The sequence below is a fragment of the Dreissena polymorpha genome, chromosome 8 (assembly GCF_020536995.1).
Source record: "Dreissena polymorpha isolate Duluth1 chromosome 8, UMN_Dpol_1.0, whole genome shotgun sequence".
Lineage (NCBI taxonomy): Eukaryota > Metazoa > Mollusca > Bivalvia > Myida > Dreissenidae > Dreissena > Dreissena polymorpha.
In genome coordinates, this window is record NC_068362.1 from 84908081 (window position 1) to 84934242 (window position 26162).

The following is a 26162-nucleotide window of genomic DNA, read 5'->3' on the forward strand; positions in this document are numbered from 1 at the left end:
AATAGGGTTCAAGTCCTCATTGATATAAAGATACTGTGGAATTAATTGCGTACACAAGCGGGATTTAAAAATTTTCTCATTCAAGGGGAAGTCATTCTGGACTTATTGCTTTGATTTTGCTCTTTTTTAAAAAGGGTTTGAGTCCTCATTGATACAAAGACACTGTGCAAGTTTGCCAAGAATTGGATGAATATTATGGACTTTATCACATAAAAAAAAACTGAATTTTAATTTTTTCTCAACTTCAAGGGGAGATAATTCTGGACTTATAACTCGGATATTGCTCATTTTCAATAGGGTTTGATTCATCATTCAGATAAAGACACTTTGCAAGTTGGGAAATAATTGAATAAAAACTGTGGACTTAATTGCGTAAACAAGCCTTATTTCACAATTTTCTCAAATTCAAGGGGAGATAATTCTGGACTTTTTACTCTGATGTAACCCATTTTCAATAGGGTTCGAGTACTCATTAATATAAAGACACTGAACAAGTTTGAAAAGAATCGGATGAAAACTGTGGACTTAATTGCGTAAACAAGAAAAAGTCTAACGCACGCACAGACGACGGAAATCACAACATGACATAAGCTCTTCAGGCCTTCGGCCAGTAGAGCTAAAAAACAAGAAATGTGTTTGTCAGAAACACTATGTCCCCTTCTGCGCCGCTTTGATTTTTTTTTACCTTTGATCTTGAAGGATGACCTTGACCTTTCACCACTCAAAATGTGCAGCTCCATGAGATACACATGCATGCCAAAAATGAAGTTGCTATCTTCAATATTGCAAAAGTTATTGCAAAATGTTAAAGTTGGGGCAAACAAAGAAACCAACGGACAGGGCAAAAACAATATGTCCCCCACTATAGTGGTGGGGGGACATAAAAATAATTTAAAGCTGAGAAAGATTAGATGACCATCATCATCATGTATCTAGTCGTTTGCCTCATAAAAAGGTTCTTTACATTTTGCACCTCGAGTATTAAAACTGAGCACGCACTAGGGGATCATATGGTTTATAGATACTTTTAAATAAAAATGACTTTAAAAGGACTAAACAGTTTGGCAAAAACATTGTCACACAGTAAAACATGAATGTATGCATTATATTTAAACAAGCAAAATATCAATCCTACAAAAAAGTTAAAATCATTTCTTGAAGAGATAACTCTCAATCGAAAGGGAAAGATTAATTAATTGTGTTTATCGCTTTTCATGAAACAAATAGCAGAAACAGATATAACTGATAGCTTTTAGAACAGCATTACAATTTAAAAGCCTGTGTCGCTGCTTCTACAAGTCCCACATTTTTTATCCCAGGTCTGGCAAATATTTTGCATTGTATCTTTCCTTACAACAATAATGATATATAACTGTTTGAAATCCGAGTTTCGTTACTGCAAATTGTGAAAATAACGATAGTTTTCAAACTAGTCCCTTTAAAAATCTTTGGCATCACAAGGCCCAAAGGTTTGGTATTTTGTTGGTAGTATCATTAAGTGGTCTATGATCTACCACCTTCATTAATCTCTTCACTAGAAAGTCAAAATTGAACCTGTCCTGCTGGCAACTTGGTTTCTTTATTGTACATAGTTAAACAAATCTCCCAGCAAGAATCACATTAGGAAATCCATGCCATTATGGCTCTCTGGTTAAATAAATATAAAACCTGACCTCCAGGGGCTGGGCCTTTTTTATATGGCTATATAGTGCAACCTTGTGAACACTAGAAGTCATAATTTGACACCCAATCATCATGAAATTTGCTAAGAACATTAAAGTTTTGTTCTTATGATATCTCACCAGATTTCTGAAATTGTTACGGAAAAGCTTCTTTATAAAATAGTAAAGTTCCTTAAGGTGAGCAACCTAGGACCTTAAGCTCTCTTGTTTTGATTACTCACTCGCCATTTCAACATACTCTTATTATGAACATACAATAAGTGCTGTTGTTTCTTCAGCAATTTTAAGAGTAAAACAAAATTTATTCAGGTTAAAATGCACATTACATAATTCAACATATAGTTTACAGACAACTAGAGCCTTCAGAAGAAGTGAAGATTATTTACTCACATAACAAGATAACAGTAAGGAAAAATGCTACATAATTATCAAGTACACATAGCTTACTCAGTGTTTTATTTATCACAATAACAAACAGAAACTTAGAACACTTTAAAAGTCTTTCAAAAAGAAGTACTTATGATCAAGTTACCTACCATTAGGGCACTTCTTAAGGGCCAAATTTGACAGCAAATGTAAGTGAATGAACAATGTATTGCATACATGTACATAACTTCAATGAAGACTAGAAAAAACACACTTTAAAACTTTAAAAAGTTGCATTTATATAATATTACTTTAATATACAAGACAATTTTTTATTTTTCATGGTGATAACAATTATAGTAAAATATTACAAAAGAAGTAAAAATCATTGATAAATGATTGAAAGAAGCTCAACCCTTGGTGAATTTTGACCTGATTAGCTCTGATTCTCAATTTCATATAGGCGGGCTAGTAACATTTTCTAAGTCTAAAAAAGAAATAATTCTGGCTTGCTTTTGCAACAGCAGATTTCAACGACTGATTTGAGATAATTGAATTAGTGACAAAAAATTATTTTAAACTTTAAAAAAGGGGGACTTAGATCTGTATTGTTGATTTGAAGCTTATGCAGTGAACAGATATTTGCAAAAAAGTTAAAATTTAACTACATAACAAACAACAAGGCATTTCATTAATTAATAAGACAATAATAAATAACAACAAGGCATTTCATTAATAACTTATAACATAAAAAAGTAAATGTCAATCCTCCTCAGGATTCAAATGTCACAATTATAGCATTTCAATCTAAACACAATACATTATGAATTATAATACCCGAATGACACACTAATTATTTTACTAACTGAAGTATGTAGATGAATCATTAGAAAACAACAAGAAACAGGTCAGAATTTTCTGTGCAGACTTTTGCTCCTAAAGTTTTAGCTACATGTACTTTTTTTATTCCAGAACATTGCCTAAATTTTGTTTTTAGTGACTTAAATAACATTTGCTAATTTGGGGTTTAAATTAATTTTGCTGATTTTACAGCAAAACTTTCTGTTAAAGCACTGATACTTGACATGCAATAGTTGTCATGAACATCCTGTTTTGCCCTGTTTTCGGACATTCCCCCCTCAGAATGGGAAGTGTTAATGATGATCTTATAATGCGATATTTGGCATAATACTAACATAGCATATGTTGATTTGATATCATTTTAGATTGATCATTCAGTGATCATGGGATTGTAAAGAAAATTTAAAAAAAGAGATTATTAAAAGTCTCATTAAAAGTAAGGTATATAAAAATGACGAACTGGTAGTTGATTATGTGACTTTCTGTAAAATTTAAAAACTTGTTTAACATTTTTTGTTATGTAAATGTCACTTTTTGCAATAGAGAGCAGCCTTATACTGACCACATTTCATTTTCATTCGTTTCGTTTAGTTTTCAGACAGGTCCTTTGGGCAGCTTATTTGCCCCAAACAGGAGCATATGTGTTCTACTGCTGTCTCTGTGCAACACAGTTTATAACCGAGATTACACAGCAGGACCCATATAAGGTATTTCATCACACCAGTATTCTGGGGGTGGCGGTATAGGCATTATATAGCGTACACTTGGATTACTCACCGAGGCTTCAACTTCTTTATAGTACGTACAGGGGCGAAAACCATCTTGTGAAAACCGTTCTGTGCAATATGGAGGGGCCAAAATGTCCAAGAACGCAGCTGTACCAGATTCGGCATATATCTCGTGTATATTTCTGCCTTCTGGTGTCAGAATCGCACAGTCATCTTTTGCTGAAAATGTTCGCGTGTTTTCAAATCTCGTAGGGAAAGCTGGAATCTTTCGACCAAACCGCTGATGAAGGTTCTGCAGTGAAGCAACCGGCATGTTAAAGTGTGACTGGTCAAGGGGACTGTATGTGTCGATTGTGACACTGCCATGGATGACTTTCAGAAATCCATACATGCCAGGGTGATCATGCAGCGGTAGACGACTACCTTTGCGTAAGATGAACACAGAAACTGTCATCACCTGTAAACGATAAAATAAAATATTAACCACATTTTAACAATCCCATATTATTGCTGCATTACCTCTCTAAACTTTATTATGTAGTTAACAGACTGTAGTTGAGTCTTAGATTTATTTTGAACGCTAATTATTTCAGTTACCATGATTATCACTTTTGACTTCTTTTGACTTTTGACGTTGACCGTTCATACATAAGGAAATTTAGACCTTAGAATTACATAAGAATACCATATAGGGATGCGTCTCAAAAAAATTTGCCACGCGACATATATTTTCGCGATGCTATTTATGACCTTGAACAAATCAAAAACAGTTTGACATATGCTAAATCACATGTAAATACATACCTCAAGAAAAATTATATCAATGACATCATAATTGTGTAGCGAATTGCACTAAATATTCTCGCTTTTTTTTTTTTTTATCACAACCGTTCCAGAATTAAGTCATTACTCAATTATCTCCCCTGAATACTCATCTTCAGTGGGTATAAGCAGAAGACTGGTTCACTACATATAGTGACAGTATTTACCAAACACAATTTAGGTGAACATAACCCGTCTTTAATAATATGGCCGAATCTCAGATTTCTGTCAAATTTATTTGCTTTGATCTTTTCGATATCTTATTGTTATTATTATCCTGACAAATCACAAACGCTTGTTAAAAAAATATTTGTTTTAAACATTATAGTTGGCATCTCTTTTCTTCCAGTATTCTCGCGGTATTTCAATAACGACACCCTACTGTTTATTTGTCAGAATTTGTGACGCATTTTTGATTTGCTCTCAGAAAGAAGTTTTAAGTGTGAGCATGAGCAATATTCTGGTAAGTTGTCGTTATCCACCAGAAACACATTTATTCACAAAATTTAAAGATATTCCGATCTAACTTTTTAGTCTTTTAGCTTGAATTTTTAACGTATTTACACCTCGTCTGCTCGCACTTTACCGATATCCCGAAAGGTTACATATCACTATAATTAGTTTAGGCCTAAAACCACAAAATCCGATACCGTTGGATTTTCGTACCACAATCTTACGTAAAAAATCTTCCAGATACAAAATCAACAAAAAACAAGACATTTATAAATTGTCTGCATTATTGATCAAATTTTAAGATATTTGTTGGTTTTCCGTTTTTAGAAGCTACAGTTCTGCCAAGGCAAGAGCTGGGCATCATACAAGCCATTCTATCCAGCAAAACTGACAGTTTTGGTTTACAGAAATCAACAAAGGAGGGATTCCTGAACTATCAAAATTTCCAAGCTATACACACAATTATTATCTGTGGTGATCTTTATTGGTTCTGTTGGTTTACTTGGATGGCACATGTGTGAACTTTTTTAGAACTTTGAAAAGTCTATATATGTCTATCTATAAACAAAAATCAGCTATGGTATAATAAGATCAGATGTGCAAACAATGTCAAAGGGTTGTTAAATTAACAATTTGAAGGCAATTATGCTGAAAAAAATATGAAAGTTTCCATGCAAAATTGTCTGTATATCGACAAGTGTCTGCCAATAAATGTCAAACTAGTAATACAAAACTTACCACAGGGATGTAAAAGCACTAAGTACCTGTTTTGATCATTTTTAGTAAGATAGTGTAATTCTAATCAGTAGCAAATAGCTTGTTTAGTAAATGCATAATGCAATTAATATGATTTCCGTTCTATTGTCTTATTGACAAATTGGTTGTTACTTGTTAATCCATGATAAATGTTTTATGGCTAGTACAAAACCAGCAATGTTAATTTTGTAAAAGGTAATACAATAACACCACTTTGTAATTTCATATACGTAAATATTCTTGTACTGTAGGTTGATGACAGTGTTTTAGTATTACTTATTTTGTAACTATTATTTTATGTGCAAATAAATGATGTAAAGTGTTTTGTATCTCCACACAATACCACATACCTTTTTATATATGTACTGTGTTATGTGTTATTTGAATGTTTAAATAAAAAAATATGGATGATATAACCTGATGCATTCTAATATTTGCATTCAAATTGTAACTATAGAGCTAAGTGTATGCAGTTTAGACTGTGATTTTAGAATTGCTACAAAATGGCTAGTTTTTTAGTGGGGACAAAATTTAAACTATTCAACAATAGTTTGCGAAAGAAAATTAGAAACCTGCAAGATACCTGTATTTATTAAATATTTTAATTGCGAAACAAGTATGTTGTTACTCAGTATACATTGTTAATAAATAAGAAGACAATTAGTGGCGTTAACGTTTCACAACAGTAGAAATCATTCATCTGATGAAGTCAGTGATATACAGACGAAAGCTCCAGGTATGGCTTTCAATACGTAGTGTGTGTTATTTGACAGTCTAAAACTTATTGGATTAAACAAAAATCCTGTCAAATTTGTCAATTAAAATTGATTTGACACATCACATGATTTTGATTATGTTAAATCAGTGTGCTGTATGCTAAATGCAACTGCTTTAGCAAGCTGTCAAGTTGAATTGAGACATTTGATGAAACAAACTGTTTCCTGGGTAGGACCAGTACTTAGTGTCTATATGACGTCGAAAGTCGACAAGACCTACTAGGAAGAACGAGAAATGTACTTCGACGTACAATTTTCACCAACCCTTGAGCGTTAGCCAATCAGAAGACACCTTACATCTGTTGCTTTTAGAGATATTTGACATTGAACATTATTATTATTATTTATACCGAATTATGCGACTATCGACCGCTTACTCATAGATATTGTGCGTATTTATTAAACATTATTATGATGATAATTTATACCAAATTATGCAACTATCGACCGCTAACTCATAGATATTGTGCATATTTATTGACCTGGTGTTGCGGAATTAACCTCTGACTTATGCAAGTTATGGTTATCACAAAAAACGACCAACGGGGAGGTTATTATACATTATTTATCCCGTTAATGCTTGGTAACTGTTTGGTTACCGTTGGGAATTTCCTACACAGTATTGCGCTGGACGGTCGTGATACTCCGCCCTGCATGATCAATAAATACTCACAATATGCTGAATAATTTTAATTTTAAAAAGGTAACAATTGAATCTTCTTCAAATTTGTATACAATCTATTTCAATGCATTAAATACTTGAAACTTCTATGTGTTTTTTTTTTGCCATTCTGATATTTTTATTCATTTTGTCCTCAATTAAAAAAGAGATTTTAAACATTAATTATGAATAAAAGGAAGGAAAGGCAGCTCAAGAGACTTGTGTTTTGATTGGCTGTTCAGAAAATGTGTACGTCGAAGTACAAACATGTATGTCGAAGTACAAATTGTACTTTGACGTACAAATATATACTTCGAAGTGTATTTTATATTTATGTTGACGTACAATTATTGTACTTCGACTTACATTTCTCTTTTTACCTTGTAGGTCTTCTTGACATTCAACCCAAATGGTACGCCATAGTATGTGTTTAGGGTTATCTAAAGAATGCTCCCACTTAAGGGATCAATAAAGAGACCTCCCAGTGACTAAGCCAGTTAGCAGACACCCCATCCACTATACCACAGACACCGAATCAGCTATAAATTCCTGTGGCTAGAAAACAAAAAATTTATAAGATGCTAGATCTTTAATCTTGGAACATGTAACTTGTTTTAAGATTGATTTTTTTGGATGCATTACTTAATTATTGCAACAATTATAATATTTTGAACACAAATCATGTCCATATATTTAATAATACCAAAGACCTATAGATAACACAGATTGGAATCTCTCGTCTTCGCTATAGCGATATGCGATAATATCTATCGGCGGACGCGGGTCACATGACATTGATTTTGGAGATGCCGGTGTACCTGTAGATTCTTCCCTGTTCCAGCTGCTGTCGGCCATTTTTTTATAAAGCAAACAATTATTCTTCGTATTAGTCGTTAATATTTGATGTCGTAGGGTATTCTGAGCATGATCTGGTAAGTTTATATTATTTTGATATTGTTATTAACAATTTTAATGTGTTAATTAGTGTTTTTAGCGCTCGGTTGTCAGTTGGCAAAGCAATTAATGCCTGAAAGCGCAACGTTACGAACTTAACGTAGTGAGCAAAGTCGGTCGCCGAAAAAAGACATATTGAATATTTTTTGTGTGATTAAAAATAAGCATTTATTTTCTGTGTTGATAATTCTTTAGGTTTTGGTAGTTATTATTCTAATTAATTATTAATTTATCGGAATTTGAAAGAGAACACTGGATTCGTTCATTTTCGATAATTTTTGAAAAATTGAAAGGCCCGAAGCATTTTTCTATAAACTTCTTCATTAAGCATCACATATTGATAACGTAAGATTTTTATGCTAGGTGAGATGTTAATCTATGTATGATTTATAAAAAGTAGACGAAAATGAGGTATTTTAAAGGATTTTGCCTTTGTACAATTTGTACTATTTATACTGTTATTTCATTCAATCTAGTGGTTTGTATTTTGTTGAAACACTTTTCTATTTTATTTCTCATCCCATATCTTTGAAGTAAGATTTTTTATGCTATGCAATAGGTTAATCTAAGTATAGATTTAAACAAACTAGAAGAAAATATTCAATTTAAAGTATTTGGCCTTTTACAATGTTGGTACAATTTTAAGCTCTTTTCTTCTGTTGTACAAGATAGCTGTCAAACGTGTTTTTGTTCTTTTTGATAAACCTTTTCATTTTTCATCCCAAATCGATTAAGTCAGATTGTTATGCTTGGTGATATGTAATTCTAGGTATGATTTATAAAAAGTAGACGAAAATAAGTCATTTTAAAGGATTTTGCCTTTGTACAATTTGTACAATTTTATACTGTTATTTCATTCAATCATTTTTCACACCTGTCGCCATAGTGGTTTGTTTCTTTTTGAAAAACTTTTCTATTTCTCATCCCATATCGTTGAAGTAAGATTTTTTACTAGTATGTCCAACTTATAAGATACACAATCGAGAATAGCCTTTTTTTAAACAGTTTTATACAGCATTTCACCGTGTTTATAACGTACTATTATAAACAAGTATATTAAAATCTAACACATTCACAACAAAGACTTACCTTAATTGGACATCACAATGACATATAAAGAATGAATTCGCCGGCCGCGGCCACTGATCACACAATTAAAATCAATCAACAACGCAAACTGATAATTGAAGTAAGAATCCCTTCTTTTAAATAATTCTCAAGAGTAAAGAAAAAACACACAAAGCATCTCAGTTCGCTAATTGATCCGACGATTAACACGCGCGTGAAATGTTTTTGTTTTTTCTTTTCGCGAAATCCTAGCCCACGATACTGAAAGCTTAATTTAATTACCAAAAGAAAAAAACTAGATTACAAACAAAACTTTAATAACCTATAACTCATGAATAAGATCTTAATAAAAAGAGAATTAAACAATGGAAAAAAATCTACACAATCAATATTGAAATAAGTCTAACTAAAACCGTTTTTGGATCGAACGATCATAGCATTTATTTTACTGTAATGTTGTTTTAATCTGAGACCTAGATCTATGTGTCCACATATATCTATCCGTTTTGAAATAATAATATTTTATAAGGTTTTAACTGTTTGAAATACCAAATTATACAAGAATATTTTATCAGCAAAAGCCTTTCAAATAAACTATTCAACAGCATTCTCGCCGCGATTTGGAAGTTCTTAGCGCAATTTCTTCAATGATCGCGGCATTATAAATTCTTATTGTAGGTAAATAAAATCGAGATTTTATAAAAACATAATTACTCATGTTTCTATGAAACTTTATTTTATAAAAATCGGATCATTATTGACCAAGTTACAGCCGCCTTTCTACAGCGCCGTAACATTTTCGCATAACTTTGCTCGATAATCGTAGCCGTTGCTACTGACGCGTCGCTATCTTATCGCAATCGTGATACACCGGCTATCTCCGGACTACTCCGATTGATTCATGGAATAAATCGTCTGCTGATCTCAAGTGTTCTTATCAGTTTCTCGACCACGTGACCCCGCCGAGAGATAGCCCGATAAGGCGCGAAGTTTCCAATCTGTGTTATCTATAGGTCTTTGAAAATACATGGTTATCAAAAAAACTTAAAAAGCTTTTGCCTGTAAATTAGGTAGCACCTATAATCATATTATGACAAGTAAATGTTTAAGATAAAAAATTACTGTCAACCACAAGAGAACAGGTAGGACTTTTGGCATGGACTGTGTTGGGATTAAAAGTTGCACAAATGTTCTTCTTTCTTAAAATTTAAACGAACTGTCACATTTAAATATTAATTTAAATTAAAAAATAAAATGAAGCGTCTCCCAGTCGGATGAAAATGGTGAATGTTATCCAGATGTGTGTCGCAGCAAATAACTCCCAAACGATAAAACAATCCCATTCAAACTCCATCTTAACGGACGATGCTGTCTGACCAAATGAAAGTTTTGTTTACATTATTATCGATTATCTTCATGTAAGTCACCGGCGGATCTTTGGGCCCTGGTACGCGTTCGTGTAGAATATCTGGGCTCAAATTTAACTCTTCTTTTGTTATTTGATTAAAAAGTGACCCCAATTCTAACAAGTCTTCGGTAGGTATTGGTACGGGAAGCGCAATTTTCCGAGTGAACAGTTTAAAAGCATGTTCTATAGCCTTTTGAAAGCAAGTCGCCATTTTGACAGTCAATTCAAGTGCGCTACACTACCGAACTTTACGTTTAGTATGTTTTGATAACCGGATTAATTGACAACGATTTTCCGAAATTCTTCAAGCGCGTAAACGAGAACCGAATCCAATATGTCACAATGTGCTTCACGATTTCATTAACAAATTCAATGTAAAAGCAATGACTTTAACAAAAAAGAAGTCAAACTTTTGCGCATAGAGACCCTCAATCTAACGGTGAATTATTCAACGCCGTCCCATTCTATACATTGATGGTGACGTCACTACGTTATTGCCAGTAAGACCGGTGTGTACACAATGACGCCGTCCTGCATTCGTTGACGGTTGCCGAGCATACAACACTAACAGTATGTTTCTTCCAGTTCAATACAGTTCTGGGAAAATGAGTGTTTACATTGCTCCTGTTCAATACAGTTATAAAAAATGAGTTTTTAAATTGCTCGGTTCAACTCATTAACATTTAAATAATTTATTGTAAATAGTCACATGGATGTCTGTTTGTGGTTTGAGTGTCACTGAAGATTTAAGTTTAATTTAACATTGCGTTTGCTGGTGTTAGCATGTCACGGCGAGGTAAGGCTAGCACAGTCCCCACCCGACTAGTTTGTACAGAATAGTATGTCGATTCATCTTGCGTCTGTCCTGTAGGCTTTGGAGTTCTGGTTTACTTAACATGGGCGTGACACAGCCTTCGACCCTTGAACGTTAATCTCCTGAGATGAATAAGGATGCATGTATCTGGATCCCATCATTGTTGTCGATAATCTTGTGAAAGATGTGGGTCCCATACTGAAGAGCTGTAATCAATTATGGATCTAACTAAGCAAAAACGAAGTTTTTCTGAAGGCGATCGGACAGTGTTTCGGGTTTCTTCTTATCAATTCAAGTGTACATGTATCTTTTTCATGTTTTTTTTTTAAGTTGGTATTCCAATTTTAGTTGGAAGAGATGGTTACATTTAAGTATGAATTTTCTTCGACCTATTGAAGAATATGTTGATCAAGTTTATCAAAGTATGATGAACGAGTGTTGATACTAAGTATGTAATATGTCTTTGCGTAAAATCATATTCCACGTGAAGATGCTCAGGTTTCCAGCGCGTTCACGTCGTCTTGAAGGGAATGGGATTTTGTATAGCTTTGATAGGAATGTAAAGGAGGCAATCGTCAGCGAATATTCTTAGTTTTGATTTGACTGTCCAAGAGGTAGTTGATATGTACAAACAAAAGTGGGCAGAGGATGGTTCCTACAGGAACTCCTGAGTCAACATGAGCAGATGTGGAGTTTTACTGGCAAGTTTACATAGAAGTTACTCGTGTGGGACGGGGTCAAATGCCTTCGAAAAATAGTAGAAAGGTATATCTATTTACTTTCCACTATCGTAATACGTACTAGATTGAAATTTAAAACAGACTCATTTCTTAATCAGAATCGCTTGTTATGTTTCGATAAAGCGATTTCACGATATACATATATTAAAACAGTGAACATCATGTGTCATTAGTGGTTTTAGGCGTATAATTATCGCTTTGGGTGGAGAGGTCCCTGGTTCAAATCCGGGACAAGCCGTGTTAATTTTTATTCCAAAACATAACACATTTAATAGAAGGCCTGATCACCTAATTCTCAATAAATATGTATAGATTTTATAAACAGGTGTGAGTTCGGTTGTCATTTTAAAAAGGACTTTTGCGACTTCGAAAAGTAAAAGCATAGGAAATGCTGGATTTTCGGACATGCGAGTCGTCGGACAATCCGGCCTTCGGAATATAATGCAGACCACATTCAAGAAAATTTCTTCTTCAATAAACAATACCATTGACCGTTAAACGAGCTCGAGTATTCAAAAATTCAAGTTGTTAACAATTATTGAACGTGTATTATCTGTATAAAATAACAAGCCGTTTGAGCATTGTGAATCCTAAGTTAGATTTGATTTTACGCAGTCAACAGCAATGCTTAAGTCACAACACCATGACTTAAATCAATGAGACCCGACTTGTCATGAACAGTCTGAGACAGGCGATATCTTTCAGAATTATATCTATACGCGTTTTTATGAGCACCGCATCGGTGGTTCAGTGGTAGAATGCTCGCCTGCCACGCGGGCGGCCCGGGTTCGATTCCCGGCCGATGCACGTTTTTTATATAAAGAAAACCCAATCAGTTACGAAATAATTTGCTGTTGATATGGCTCGTTGGTCTAGGAGTATGATTCTCGCTTAGGGTGCGAGAGGTCCCGGGTTCAAATCCCTGACGAGCCCAACACTTTGTTAAAAGATGTTTATCCGATAAAATCAGAATAATTAAATTGCCGACGTTGTTTTCAAATACATATCTGCTTGAAAAAAGACTCATTTCTTTATTAGTAATCGCTTATTATGTTTGGATAAAGCGATTTCACGATATACATATATTAAAACAGTGAACATCATGTGTCATTTGTGGCTCTTGGGTCTAGGCGTATGATTATCGCTTTGGGTGGAGAGGTCCCTGTTTCAAATCCGGGACGAGCCCTGTTAATTTTTATTCCAAAACATAACACATTTAATAGCAGGCCTGTTAAAATAACTAGCCGTTTGAGCATTGTAAATCCTAAGTTAGATTTGATTTGCGCAGTAAAAAGCAATGCTTAAGTCAAAACACCATGACTTAAATCAATGAGACCCGACTTGTCATGAACAGTCTGAGACAGGCGATATCTTTCAGAATAATATCTATATACATGTTCATGAGCACCGCATCGGTGGTTCAGTGGTAGAATGCTCGCCTGCCACGCGATTCCCGGCCGATGCACTTTTTTTATATAAAGGTAAAATATAATAAACATTAATGAAAGGAAACCCAATCAGTTACGAAATAATTTGCTGTCAATATGGATCGTTGGTCTAGGGGTATGATTCTCGCTTAGGGTGCGAGAGTGTTCAAATCCCGGACGGGCCCAACATTTTGTTAAAAGATGTTTATCCGATAAAATCAGAATAATTAAGTTTGCCGACGTTGTTTTCAAATACATATCTGATTGATAAAAGACTCATTTCTTTATTAGAATCGCTTATTATGTTTGGATAAAGCGATTTCACGATATACATTTATTTAAACAGTGAACATCATGTGTCATTAGTGGCTCTTGGGTTTAGGCGTATGATTATCGCTTTGGGTGGAGAGGTCCCTGGTTCAAATCCGGGACGAGCCCTGTTAATTTTTATTCCAAAACATAACACATTTAATAGCAGGCCTGATCACCTAATTCTCAATAAACATGTATAGATTTTATAAAAAGGTGTGAGTTCGGTTGTCATTTTAAAAAGGACTTTTGCGACTTCGAAAAGTAAAAGCATAGGAAATGCTGGATGTTCGGACATGCGAGTTGTCGGACAATCCGGCCTTCGGAATATAATCACGGACGCTAGATGAGATCAATATACGCTCCGTGATATAATGCAGACTATATTCAAGAAAATTTCTTCTTCAATAAACAACAGCATTGACCGTTAAACGGGCTCGAGTATTCAAAAATTCAAATTGTTAACAATTATTGAACGTGTATTATCTGTATAAAATAACTAGCCGTTTGAGCATTGTAAATCCTAAGTTAGATTTGATTTGCGCAGTCAAAAGTAATGCTTAAGGTTAAACACCATGACTTAAATCAATGAGACCCGACCTGTCATGAACAGTCTGAGACAGGCTATATCTTTCAGCAACCATATCTATATACATGGTCATAAACACCGCATCGGTGGTTCAGTGGTAGAATGCTCGCCTGCCACGCGGGCGGCCCGGGTTCGATTCCCGGCCGATGCACGTTTTTTGTATAAAGGTAAAATATAATATAACATTCATGAAAGGAAACCCAATCAGTTACGAAATAATTTGCTGTTAATATGGCTCGTTGGTCTAGGGGTATGATTCTCGCTTAGGGTGCGAGAGGTCCCGGGTTCAAATCCCGGACGAGCCCAACATTTTGTTAAAATATGTTTATCCGAAAAAATCAGAATAATTAAATTTGCCGACGTTGTTTTCAAATACATATCTGATTGAAAAAAGACTCATTTCTTTATTAGAATCGCTTATTATGTTTGGATAAAGCGATTTCACGATATATATATATTAAAACAGTGAACATCATGTGTCATTAGTGGCTCTTGGGTTTAGGCGTATGATTATCGCTTTGGGTGGAGAGGTCCCTGGTTCAAATCCGGAACGAGGCCTGTTAATTTTTATTCCAAAACATAACACATTTAATAGCAGGCCTGTTCACCTAATTCACAATAAACATGTATAGATTTTATAAAAAGGTGTGAGTTCGGTTGTCATTTTAAAAAGGACTTTTGCTACTTCGAAAAGTACAAGCATAGGAAATGCTGGATGTTCGGACATGCGAGTTGTCGGACAATCCGGCCTTCGGAATATAATCACGGACGCTAGATGAGATCAATATACGCTCCGTGATATAATGCAGACCATATTCAAGAACATTTCTTCTTCAATAAACAACAGCATTGACCGTTAAACGGGCTCGAGTATTCAACAATTCAGGTTGTTAACAATTATTGAACGTGTATTATCTGTATAAATTAACTAGCCGTTTGAGCATTGTAAATCCTAAGTTAGATTTGATTTGCGCAGTCAAAAGTAATGCTTAAGTTTAAACACCATGACTTAAATCAATGAGACCCGACCTGTCATGAACAGTCTGAGACAGGCTATATCTTTCAGCAACCATATCCATTGTGTCACACCGGTCTTTACTGACAATAACGTAGTGACGTCACCATCTATGTATAGAATGCAACCATATCTATATACATAGTCATAAACACCGCATTGGTGGTTCAGTGGTAGAATGCTCGCCTGCCACGCGGGCGGCCCGGGTTCGATTCCCGGCCGATGCACGTTTTTTGTATAAAGGTAAAATATAATATAACATTCATGAAAGGAAACCCAATCAGTTACGAAATAATTTCCTGTTAATATGGCTCGTTGGTCTAGGGGTATGATTCTCGCTTAGGGTGCGAGAGGTCCCGGGTTCAAATCCCGGACGAGCCCAATATTTTGTTAAAATATGTTTATCCGATAAAATCAGAATAATTAAATTTGCCGACGTTGTTTTCAAATACATATCTGATTGAAAAAAGACTCATTTCTTTATTAGAATCGCTTATTATGTTTGGATAAAGCGATTTCACGATATACATATATTAAAACAGTGAACATCATGTGTCATTAGTGGCTCTTGGGTTTAGGCGTATGATTATCGCTTTGGGTGGAGAGGTCCCTGGTTCAAATCCGGGACGAGGCCTGTTAATTTTTATTCCAAAACATAACACATTTAATAGCAGGCCTGTTCACCTAATTCTCAATAAACATGTATAGATTTTATAAAAAGGTGTGAGTTCGGTTGTCATTTTAAAAAGGACTTTTGCTACTTCGAAAAGTACAAGCATAGGAAATGCTGGATGTTCGGACATGCGAGTTGTCGGACAATCCGGCCTTCGGAATATAATCACGGACGCTAGATGAGATCAATATACGCTCCGTGATATAATGCAGACCATATTCAAGAAAATTTATTCTTCAATAAACAACAGCATTGACCGTTAAACGGGCTCGAGTATTCAAAAATTCAAGTTGTTAACAATTATTGAACGTGTATTATCTGTATAAAATAACTAGCCGTTTGAGCATTGTAAATCCTAAGTTAGATTTGATTTGCGCAGTCAAAAGTAATATTTGAGTTTAAACACCATGACTTAAATCAATGAGACCCGACCTGTCATGAACAGTCTGAGACAGGCTATATCTTTCAGCAACCATATCTATATACATGGTCATAAACACTGCATCGGTGGTTCAGTGGTAGAATGCTCGCCTGCCACGCGGGCGGCCCGGGTTCGATTCCCGGCCGATGCACGTTTTTTGTATAAAGGTAAAATATAATATAACATTCATGAAAGGAAACCCAATCAGTACGAAATAATTTCCTGTTAATATGGCTCGTTGGTCTAGGGGTATGATTCTCGCTTAGGGTGCGAGAGGTCCCGGGTTCAAATCCCGGACGAGCCCAACATTTTGTTAAAAGATGTTTATCCGATAAAATCAGAATAATTAAATTTGCCGACGTTGTTTTCAAATACATATCTGATTGAAAAAAGACTCATTTCTTTATTAGAATCGCTTATTATGTTTGGATAAAGCGATTTCACGATATACATATATTAAAACAGTGAACATCATGTGTCATTAGTGGCTCTTGGGTTTAGGCGTATGATTGTCGCTTTGGGTGGAGAGGTCCCTGGTTCAAATCCGGGACGAGGCCTGACAATCCGGCCTTCGGAATATAATCACGGACGCTAGATGAGTCTAAAGAGGCGTATTTAGGTGGGGGGCTAGGGGGCTAAAGCCCCCCCAGCTGGTTGGCTAGACATGATTTTTAATAAAAATGAGCCCCTTACAGTTTCAATCCACTTGTGTATTTCCTGTCATATGTCCCTAATTAAGCCATAAACAGCTGTCGATTGTGTGGTTAGCCCCCAGGCATGTGTACAGACGATCTAACCTTCGTCAGCTAAAGTGCACGCTTCATTGACTGCAAGTGATAAACTGCACTATTTGATTGGCTGAAGGAGATACATTCAACTAATGAAATTCATCCATACATTTAGCTACAGGTACGGTAAATGTTTAAAAATGGCTGCCGCATGAGGCATGTGAAAAACAATATTTCAATTTGTAGCAATTAAAGAGTTTAGACGAACGCAATGGGCAATCATGATTTTTTTTGGTAATTTCGTTGATGAATTTAATTGGTATTAGCTCTTTAGAGAGATAATCCTTTTCAGTAACAAGTTATTGCCAGTGAAATTCAACTGCACACTTTATGAATGGCAATTTTTGATTTTTGTTATTTATTTTTTTTTACAAATCGGGCTAACTGCTTTGATGTTCATCCATAGTTTTTGAAATTAAAAAAGACTCAAAAATGAAGAATTACTTTGCTATATGAAACTAAATCATTTTCTAAAAGCGTGACAACATCAAGGCAGCAACACCCGAATTTAACTACACAAGAAACCTAACGACTCCCTTTGTTGACACTTTTGTGAACGAAATGGACACCCAATTCAGTGATTTGCAGCCTAAGGCAGCCATGGGATTGAAGTTTATACCTGAACAAATGTGCTCCTCTCCTGTCAGTGCTAGTGACCTTGAATGGTTCAATGATGATCTCCCTTCCCCTGAGTCCCTGCCTGCCGAGTTGCACTTTATATGACAGGACAGGTGGAAAGGTGTACCCAACCCACCTACTACCCTTCAGGGCTCTGTCGCACATTGCTGATTAGATAGCAGGAAATCGCATCATTTCAAGGTGCCATTTAAAAACAAATCGACGACGGAAGGGGACACTCCTCCCGCACCCTCCCCTGCTGAGCCCCCCCCCCCCCCCCTCTGAAAATTTTCTGGATACGCCTCTGCTGAGATCAATATACGCTCCGTGATATAATGCAGACCATATTCAAGAAAAAAAATCTTCAATAAACAACAGCATTGACCGTTAAACGGGCTCGAGTATTCAAAAATTCAAGTTGTTAACAATTTTTGAACGTGTATTATCTGTATAAAATAACTAGCCGTCGTAGCATTGTAAATCCTAAGTTAGATTTGATTTGCGCAGTCAAAAGCAATGCTTAAGTTTAAACACCATGAATTAAATCAATGAGACCCGACTTGTCATGAACAGTGTGAGACAGGCGATATCTTTCAGAATAATATCTTTATACTGTAAACGTATAGAAATTCGTCGGTATGAAATTTCGTGGTTTAATATTAAACAACTTATTCGTTGACACGTAATTTGGTGGATTTATAATTTTCGGGGAAGACTGACCGTCATAATATTTAAACTTTTATTTAAACAAGCAGAGTAATAACGAAGAATAATCTGCTTATCTGTGTTGACAGCAAGACTTGAGGTTGATATGTACTGAACATGACAGTGTTGCCGATAATTGTCGATAAGAGCGATAAAGTGGCGCACTTGTGGGTCCCCGCTCGCCATCAATACTGTTTTGACAATATTTGAAATTCTCAGCGCAATCGGTCCCCTTGTAGAACAATTGAGTAATAAGGTCCCCAAAATACACGTTTGAAACTTGTTATGTCTCTTTTAACTTGAATTGGCACTAATTGACATATGTGATAAATCTGCAAACTGTTAATATGACGACGTCACGTAAAAGAAAACAATCATTGATGTACAGTTTAAATACCGTACTTGATTTAAAAGTATTATAACCCAAACACTTATCAAGACAACAACATATTGTATTAACTAGCATATCTCAATCAAAAATCGGAAATGTCATTCGGAAATGACCGATTTCGGATCAAAAATGTATAAATAATCGTTGGTACTTAAATCGTGGTTCAGCTGACCAACGAAATCCACAAAAAATTCGTACCACACGAAATTTAATGGTTTTACAGTACTTCATAAGCACCGTATCGGTGGTTAAGTGGTAGAATGCCCGCCTACCATGTGGGCTGTACGGGTTCGATTCCCGTCCGATGCACGTTTTTTATATAAAGGTTAAATATAATATAACATTCATGAAAGGAAACGCAATCAGTTAAGAAATAATTACCTGTTAATATGGCTTGTTGGTCTAGGGGTATGATTCTCGCTTAGGGTGCGAGAGGTCCCTGGTTCAAATCCCGGACGAGCCCTACATTTTGTTAAAACATGTTTATCCGATAAAATCAGAATAATTAAATTTGTCGACGTTTTTTTCAAATATATATCTGATTGAAAAAAAGACTCATTTCTTTATTAGAATCGCTTGTTATGTTTCGATAAAGCGATTTCACGATATACATATATTAAAACAGTGAACATCAAGTGTCATTAGTGGCTCTTGGGTTTAGGCGTATGATTATCGCTTTGGGTGGAGAGGTCCCTGGTTCAAATCCGGGACGAGCCCTGTTAATTTTTATTCCAAAACATAACACATTTAATAGCAGGCCTGATCACCTAATTCTCAATAAATATGTAGAGATTTTATAAACAGGTGTGAGTTCCGTTGTCATTTTAACAAGGACTTTTGCGCCTTCAAAAAGTACAAGCATTGGAAATGCTAGATGTTCGGACATGCGAGTCGTCGGACAATCCGGCCTTCGGAATACAATGCAGACCACATTCAAGAAAAGTTCTTCTTCAATAAACAACACCATTGACCGTTAAACGGGCTCGAGTATTCAAAAATTTAAGTTGTTAACAATTATCGAACGTTTATTATCTGTATAAAATAACTAGCCGTTTGAGCATTTTTTTAATCCTAAGTTAGATTTGATTTGCGCAGTCAAAAGCAATGCTTAAGTTAAAACACCATGACCACGGTGCCTATACCACGTGACTTTTTCGGATCTGTGTTGGGAGAATAAATCGCGACCCAGTTAACATTTTTAAGGATCTCTTTGTAAATATTTCATCATTTTTAATGGGATAAAGTGGAGAGCCCGCTCATTCGTAAGAGGTTTCTATAGGTATCATGATCTTTTTAAACAAATAAGTATTTTTTCAGTCAAGTGCAACCGCGCGTTTGAACGGTTAGAAAAATGTCGGATGAGTGTGGGGACTTCATATTACAAACGCGCGGTTGCACTTTACTGACAAAATACTTATTTGTTTAAAAAAATATCATGATACTTATAGAAAACTCCCGCGAATGCGCGGGCTCTCCACTGTATCCCATTAAAAATAATGAAATATTTAAAAAGACACCCTTAAAAATGTTATTTGGGTCGCACTTTATTCTCCCAACACAGATCTGAAAAAGTCTCGTGGTATAGGCACCGTGATGACTTAAATCAATGAGACACAACATTTCATGAACAGTTGTGAGACAGGCGATATCTTTCAGCAACCATATCTATATAGGGTACATGTTCATGTTCATGGGCACCGCATCGGTTCTTCAGTGGTAGAATGCTCGCCTGCCACGTGGGCGGCCCGGGTTCGATTCCCGGCCGATGCACGTTTTTTTTATATAAAGGAAAGATATAATATTACATTCATGAAAGGAAACCCAATCAGAAATAATTTACTGTAAATATGGATCATTGGTCTAGGGGTATGATTCTCGCTTAGGGTGCGAAAGGTCCCGGGTTCAAATCCCGAACAAGCCCAACATTTTGTTAAAACATGTTTATCCGATAAAATCAAAATTATTAAATTTGCCGACTTTGTTTTCAAATACATATCTGATTGAAAAAAAGACTCATTTCTTTATTAGAATTGCTTATTATGTTTCGATAAAGCGATTTCACGATATACATATATTAAAACAGTGAACATCAAGTGTCATTAGTGGCTCTTGTGTCTAGGCGTATGATTATTTCTTTGGGTGGAGAGGTCCCGGGTTCAAATATGGGACGAGCCCTTTTAACTTTTATTCCAAAACATAACACATTTATTAGTAGACATGTTCACTTAATTCTCAATAAATATGTATAGACTTCATACACAGGTGTGAGTTCGTCTGCCATTTTAACAAGGACTTTGCGCCTTCGAATGATACAGGTAATCAAAATGCTAAATGTTTAGACATGCGAGTCGTCGGACAATCCGGTCTTCGGAATATAATGCGGACCATATTTAAGAAAATTTCTGATATTTCGCTGAAGATGCGAGATGTCCCGGGTTCATTTTCCGGACCAGCCCAACATTTTGTAAAAACATTTTTAGCCGATATAATCGGGAAAAAATTAGTTGGCGGACGTTGTTTTTTAAAACAGATATTTGAATAAAATGAAAATAAAGACTCGAATTCTTTTTTTGAATCGCTCTTGTGTGTTTTTTATCAAGTGATTTTATGATCTCCATATATTAAAACAGTGAACATCATGTCTGTCAAGTGGCTCGTTCGTCTAAGGGTATGATTCTCGCTCTGAATGCGAAAGATTCCCGGGCTCTAATCCCAGAGGAGCTCTGTTAGTTTTTATTCCAAAACATAATACATATGAAAATAGTGCTAGAATGATCATTGTTGACTCGCGTACTACTTAAATGTACCACGGATACTCTTAAATATACGTACCCGGCCAATTTATTCTGTACCAGAGTTTTATTCCCGCCAAAAATTCGATGTCGTTAAACGCGCTACGAAATACGAAACAAAATTCTCTTTGAAAAATAAACTTTTTTAATGAGTAGTTTCGATAATATAGAGGCTATTTGACACAATATTGACATAAATATGAACATAACTAATTTGAAAAAGAATGCCGACAACGACCAGGTTTTAAGCATTAGAATTTCAGGGTACGTTTCAGTATATTTTCCGTACCCGGGGTACATATACGTAAACGGAAAAGTACCCGGGGTACATTTAAATAGTACCCGCGTCGACAATGACCAATCGAGCATTAGTATTCTTGATCACTTCATGCCAAATAAATAATTATGTGCATAAACAGGTGTAATTTCGGTCGTATTTTTTAATATTTATTTTGGCGCCTTCAAAAATTACAGGGATTCGGAATACTGGGTGTTCGGATATGCGAGCCGCCGGACTATCCGGCCTTAGGAATATGATGTGTACCCCCTTCAAATAAATTCCACTTCAATAAACACCTTCTGTGACCGGTACACGGGCTCGAGTATTCAAGAATTCAAATTGTTAAGGCACTTCCGTTGTTCGCTCTTTGAACGTGTTTAATATTACTTACTGCCACAGGACATTGCGTTTGACTTTTTCACGTAGGCCAATCGACCGGCCACGAAAACTGCAAACATCAATGTAATGTACGTTTAAGGTAGCGCACCTCTAATGGGCACATATCCAAATATAATCTAATTAATTATTTTCTTAATCAGCATCATTTCACTGAACTACATGCAAATTTGTAGGTAGGCTTTCCATGCTTTTTAAAAAAATATACCGATCTTTTCAAAACCACCCCCACGCTCGGCTTTTGTCCAGTTTATTTTTACCCCTGGGGTATATAAAAGTTCCATAATTCATTCAAATTTCCAAATATGGGCATGCAGTTGGTGTGTACAGATGCTGTAAAGGTGTTTAAAGTTTAAACAAGATGAAATAAGTATTCTTTTACAGACATTTATTTTTTACAAATTTTTATCTATGGAAGAGCGCCATGAAATGTAAGTGATTTCAGCCAAGTAAAAATTGGGTCGGTTAAAAACAAAGTGTCATAAAATTCAAAATAGTATCATTTAAGTCATACTTTAAACTTAGTTTTTATAGAAACACTATATACAGCAAAAATACCAAGAAATAGACATATTTACCGTTTAGTTTTTGAAATAAAAATGCAATATGCAGTATATCACCCAATTTCGCCATAACGTTGTTTTAATTTTAATAATTGAAGAATGTGCATAAAAATTGCAACATATTTAACAATAAATATAGCTTATATGCCATATTAAATCAAATTACGTTAGAAAATAAATAAAACTCGTCGCAAAAAAGAATACGTCGTCGGCATGATTCGAACCTGCGCGGGAATATCCCAAAAGATTTCTAGTCTATCGCCTTAACCACTAGGCTACGGCACCTAATAGTAGGCTCTTCAACCTTCGAAGAAATCGCGGGAAATCATTAGAGGTGCACTACCTTAATTGTCTACGGTGGTGAGATTTTGAAAAAAAATATCAAGGAGGAAAATGCCATTGATTAACAATCATAATTGTATACAGGATTCACACAAACTCCATTTACGATTACAGAGATGAAAAAAAAATCAACGTATATCTAAGTTGGCGCTTAAGAAAAGTCAGTGAGTCAAACAAAGAATGAACCAAAACATAATTCTAATAGCTAATGTACTCTAATAAATGTTTTGGTATCAACGAGAATTGTATTAAATTCTCAATCAAACCACAATTAAAAAATATATAATATTTTTCGCCTGAAATTAAATGTTTAATTGAATGTATTTCCATTTCATTGTTTCTTCATTTTCATGTACTGAAAATAACGTGTAACTCCTCTACTCTCCCACCCGTCACCAATATTATATGAACGTACCATCTACTGCAATGTTTAAGTCTTTTATTATATACCTGTTTAATGCTTTTAACAAAATACAGGTTGTATCAATCGTTGAAATAAAAAATCCCGTATTACGCTACTCGCTGTTTCCAATTCCGTATTACCATACTAGCCGGACTACTTCGACCCATTTAATGACGTCACATTACACGCACCAAAAATAGAAATATTTTATATTACGAAATATATAACGTAGTACATCGTGTGACGTCATTTCTGTGACAAAACACAATAGTTTTATCTAATGTCTCTAAGGACATGTCGGACGTGGTGTTTTTTAACAGTAAACTATGTGTTAAAAACGTATTTTGGAGTGTGTGTTTATCATGAATAAATGTTTATTTCGATAGGAATACAATAAAATAGTGCGGTTTAAACTAAGTTTCGATAAAGACATGGAAGATAGAAGTGGAAGTACATATCGTTTAAACGTTTTTGTTATAAACATCGGATTAAAGTTGTCAACTTAATTGTTATAAAAATTTGATTAACGATGGCATTATGGTAAGCGTGTCGGAAACCTGTGTTTTCCCGGTTCGAATGTTTACACGTTAATTTACATAAACTGTATTCATACGCGTCTTAAATAAACTATGGCGTACCGTTTTTGTCATTGTTTTGTCAGTTTTGTAAGAGTAAAAAAATACATTTGTTAACTGTTTTCGTTAGTTGTTGTATATAATAAAAGGAATATTACGCTAGTCAATTGTTCCAAGAGTTTGTATCACTCTCGTGGCTTGTGCTTTTTCGCCGCATCACACTCGAGGCTCCGCCTTTCGTGTGATACGTCATCACAACAGCCACTCGAGTGATACAAACTCTTGGAACAATTGACTAGTGTAATATTCCGTATATATTAACATATTTGGTTCTATAGTTTAAATGGGTCATTACTTTCTTATCGTGTGCATTTTTCCGATTTACAATTTTCATCATAAAATACTACTACATGTACTGAATTGCACGTCTATATTAAGTTAAAGCGCCTGGTCTGTTGCAACACGCACGCGTTTCATGCCTGGAACTTGACAGACGATAGTAACAATGTCGCACTATTATACAAACACTGGAATTTTCAGATGCGTAGGAAGGGACTTAAATGAGCAAATTTGAACACATGGCTATAGAAAATCTAAACATACATGTACTGAAATTAAATTGCTACCGCGTAGACTTCTTTAATGGTTGTTGTTTTCACAACTTTCTCGCCATAAGGATTCAATTGCTCACCATTTGCTTTTAACTGTTTATAAGTAACTACAGTTATAAGGTTTGAAGTTGTTGCCCGACATTGTCTTTAATGTTCTGTATTTATTACCGTTTTATACTACGTAAATTTAAAACTGTAATTATTTGTTAAAATATCTGCTGTAAACGCTGACTTTATTGACCGACGTAAATCAAACATAATAGTTGCCAAATAAACCCGCCCTCATAAGCAGTCTCGGAACCGATTGGACGGCGAAAATTACTGTTTTGCGACCAGAAACTTACCTTAGAACAATACAACTAACACCATCCCCCTCAGCATCACAATCACCACCACCGTCACCAAACAACCTCCATCACGACCACCACCACCATCACCACCATCATCACCACTAACATCACCACAACCATCACCACCACCATCACCATCATCACCACCACCATCACAAGAACTATTACCACCAATATTACGACCAACATCACCAATTTCACTATTACCACCACAACCATCACCATCATCATCACCTCCAACACCATCATCACCACCACCACCACTGTCACCATTATCATTATCATCACCACGACTATCACCACCACCATCACCACCTCCACAGCCACCATCACAACCACTATCACCACCACCGCTACCATCAAAACGACCACAATCATCACCACTAATATAACCACCATCTTCATCATCGATGCCACCACCAAAACCACCACCATCACTACAACAACCACCATAACCATCTCCATCATCACCACCAAAACAACTACCAATACAATCACAATCATCACCACCATTACCACCACAATCAGCACCACCATCACTACTACCATCACCACCACCAACAACGCCACTATCACTACCACAATGACCATCATCAACATCATCAACATCACTATAACTAACACCACCACCATCAACATCACAATCATCATAACCGTCAACAAATCATCACAATCACAGTCACCACCACATACACCAATTAACCATCATCACGACCACCACAATCACCACCAATATCACCATCATCGCCACAACATCATCACCACCACCATCATAATCACCATCATCACCACCACCACCATCACAAGGACCATCTCCACTAATAC

General features: G+C 35.5%; 1 protein-coding gene and 9 non-coding genes across 11 annotated transcripts; 9 read left to right on the forward strand and 1 right to left on the reverse strand.

Annotated features, from left to right (window-relative positions):
- Positions 1 to 1963: 1963 nt before the first annotated feature.
- Positions 1964 to 10777, reverse strand: LOC127842011 (2-aminoethanethiol dioxygenase-like). 2 transcript variants are annotated; one of them, XM_052371310.1, is made up of 2 exons: positions 10525 to 10777; positions 1964 to 4094 (listed from the first exon to the last, which is right to left on the reverse strand). In XM_052371310.1, the coding sequence occupies exons 1-2, from the start codon at positions 10744 to 10746 to the stop codon at positions 3594 to 3596; spliced, it is 723 nt and encodes a 240-aa protein (XP_052227270.1). In that variant the 5' UTR covers positions 10747 to 10777; the 3' UTR covers positions 1964 to 3593. The 2 variants fall into 2 exon arrangements, with proteins under 2 accessions (XP_052227270.1, XP_052227271.1); XM_052371311.1 differs by lacking the exon at positions 10525 to 10777 and adding an exon at positions 10250 to 10478.
- Positions 10778 to 12825: 2048 nt separating this feature from the next.
- Trnag-gcc (transfer RNA glycine (anticodon GCC)) lies at positions 12826 to 12896 on the forward strand. Its single transcript has one exon. It is a non-coding gene; the product is annotated as a tRNA-Gly (tRNA).
- A 1598-nt stretch (positions 12897 to 14494) lies between these two features.
- On the forward strand, positions 14495 to 14565 carry Trnag-gcc (transfer RNA glycine (anticodon GCC)). The gene has a single exon. It is a non-coding gene; the product is annotated as a tRNA-Gly (tRNA).
- An 82-nt stretch (positions 14566 to 14647) lies between these two features.
- On the forward strand, positions 14648 to 14719 carry Trnap-agg (transfer RNA proline (anticodon AGG)). Its single transcript has one exon. It is a non-coding gene; the product is annotated as a tRNA-Pro (tRNA).
- An 866-nt stretch (positions 14720 to 15585) lies between these two features.
- Positions 15586 to 15656, forward strand: Trnag-gcc (transfer RNA glycine (anticodon GCC)). Its single transcript has one exon. It is a non-coding gene; the product is annotated as a tRNA-Gly (tRNA).
- An 82-nt stretch (positions 15657 to 15738) lies between these two features.
- On the forward strand, positions 15739 to 15810 carry Trnap-agg (transfer RNA proline (anticodon AGG)). Its single transcript has one exon. It is a non-coding gene; the product is annotated as a tRNA-Pro (tRNA).
- A 793-nt stretch (positions 15811 to 16603) lies between these two features.
- Positions 16604 to 16674, forward strand: Trnag-gcc (transfer RNA glycine (anticodon GCC)). The gene has a single exon. It is a non-coding gene; the product is annotated as a tRNA-Gly (tRNA).
- An 81-nt stretch (positions 16675 to 16755) lies between these two features.
- Positions 16756 to 16827, forward strand: Trnap-agg (transfer RNA proline (anticodon AGG)). The gene has a single exon. It is a non-coding gene; the product is annotated as a tRNA-Pro (tRNA).
- Positions 16828 to 19416: 2589 nt separating this feature from the next.
- On the forward strand, positions 19417 to 19488 carry Trnap-agg (transfer RNA proline (anticodon AGG)). Its single transcript has one exon. It is a non-coding gene; the product is annotated as a tRNA-Pro (tRNA).
- Positions 19489 to 20724: 1236 nt separating this feature from the next.
- Positions 20725 to 20795, forward strand: Trnag-gcc (transfer RNA glycine (anticodon GCC)). Its single transcript has one exon. It is a non-coding gene; the product is annotated as a tRNA-Gly (tRNA).
- Positions 20796 to 26162: the final 5367 nt, after the last annotated feature.

Bases quoted from the DNA above. Each gene is read 5' to 3' on its own strand.
- LOC127842011 (XM_052371310.1), bottom strand. From the start codon at position 10,746: ATGGCGACTTGCTTTCAAAAGGCTATAGAACATGCTTTTAAACTGTTC. The intron at 4,095-10,524 runs GTAAACAAAACT...TATCGTTTACAG, and splicing joins TGAAGATAATCGATAATAAT to GTGATGACAGTTTCTGTGTT.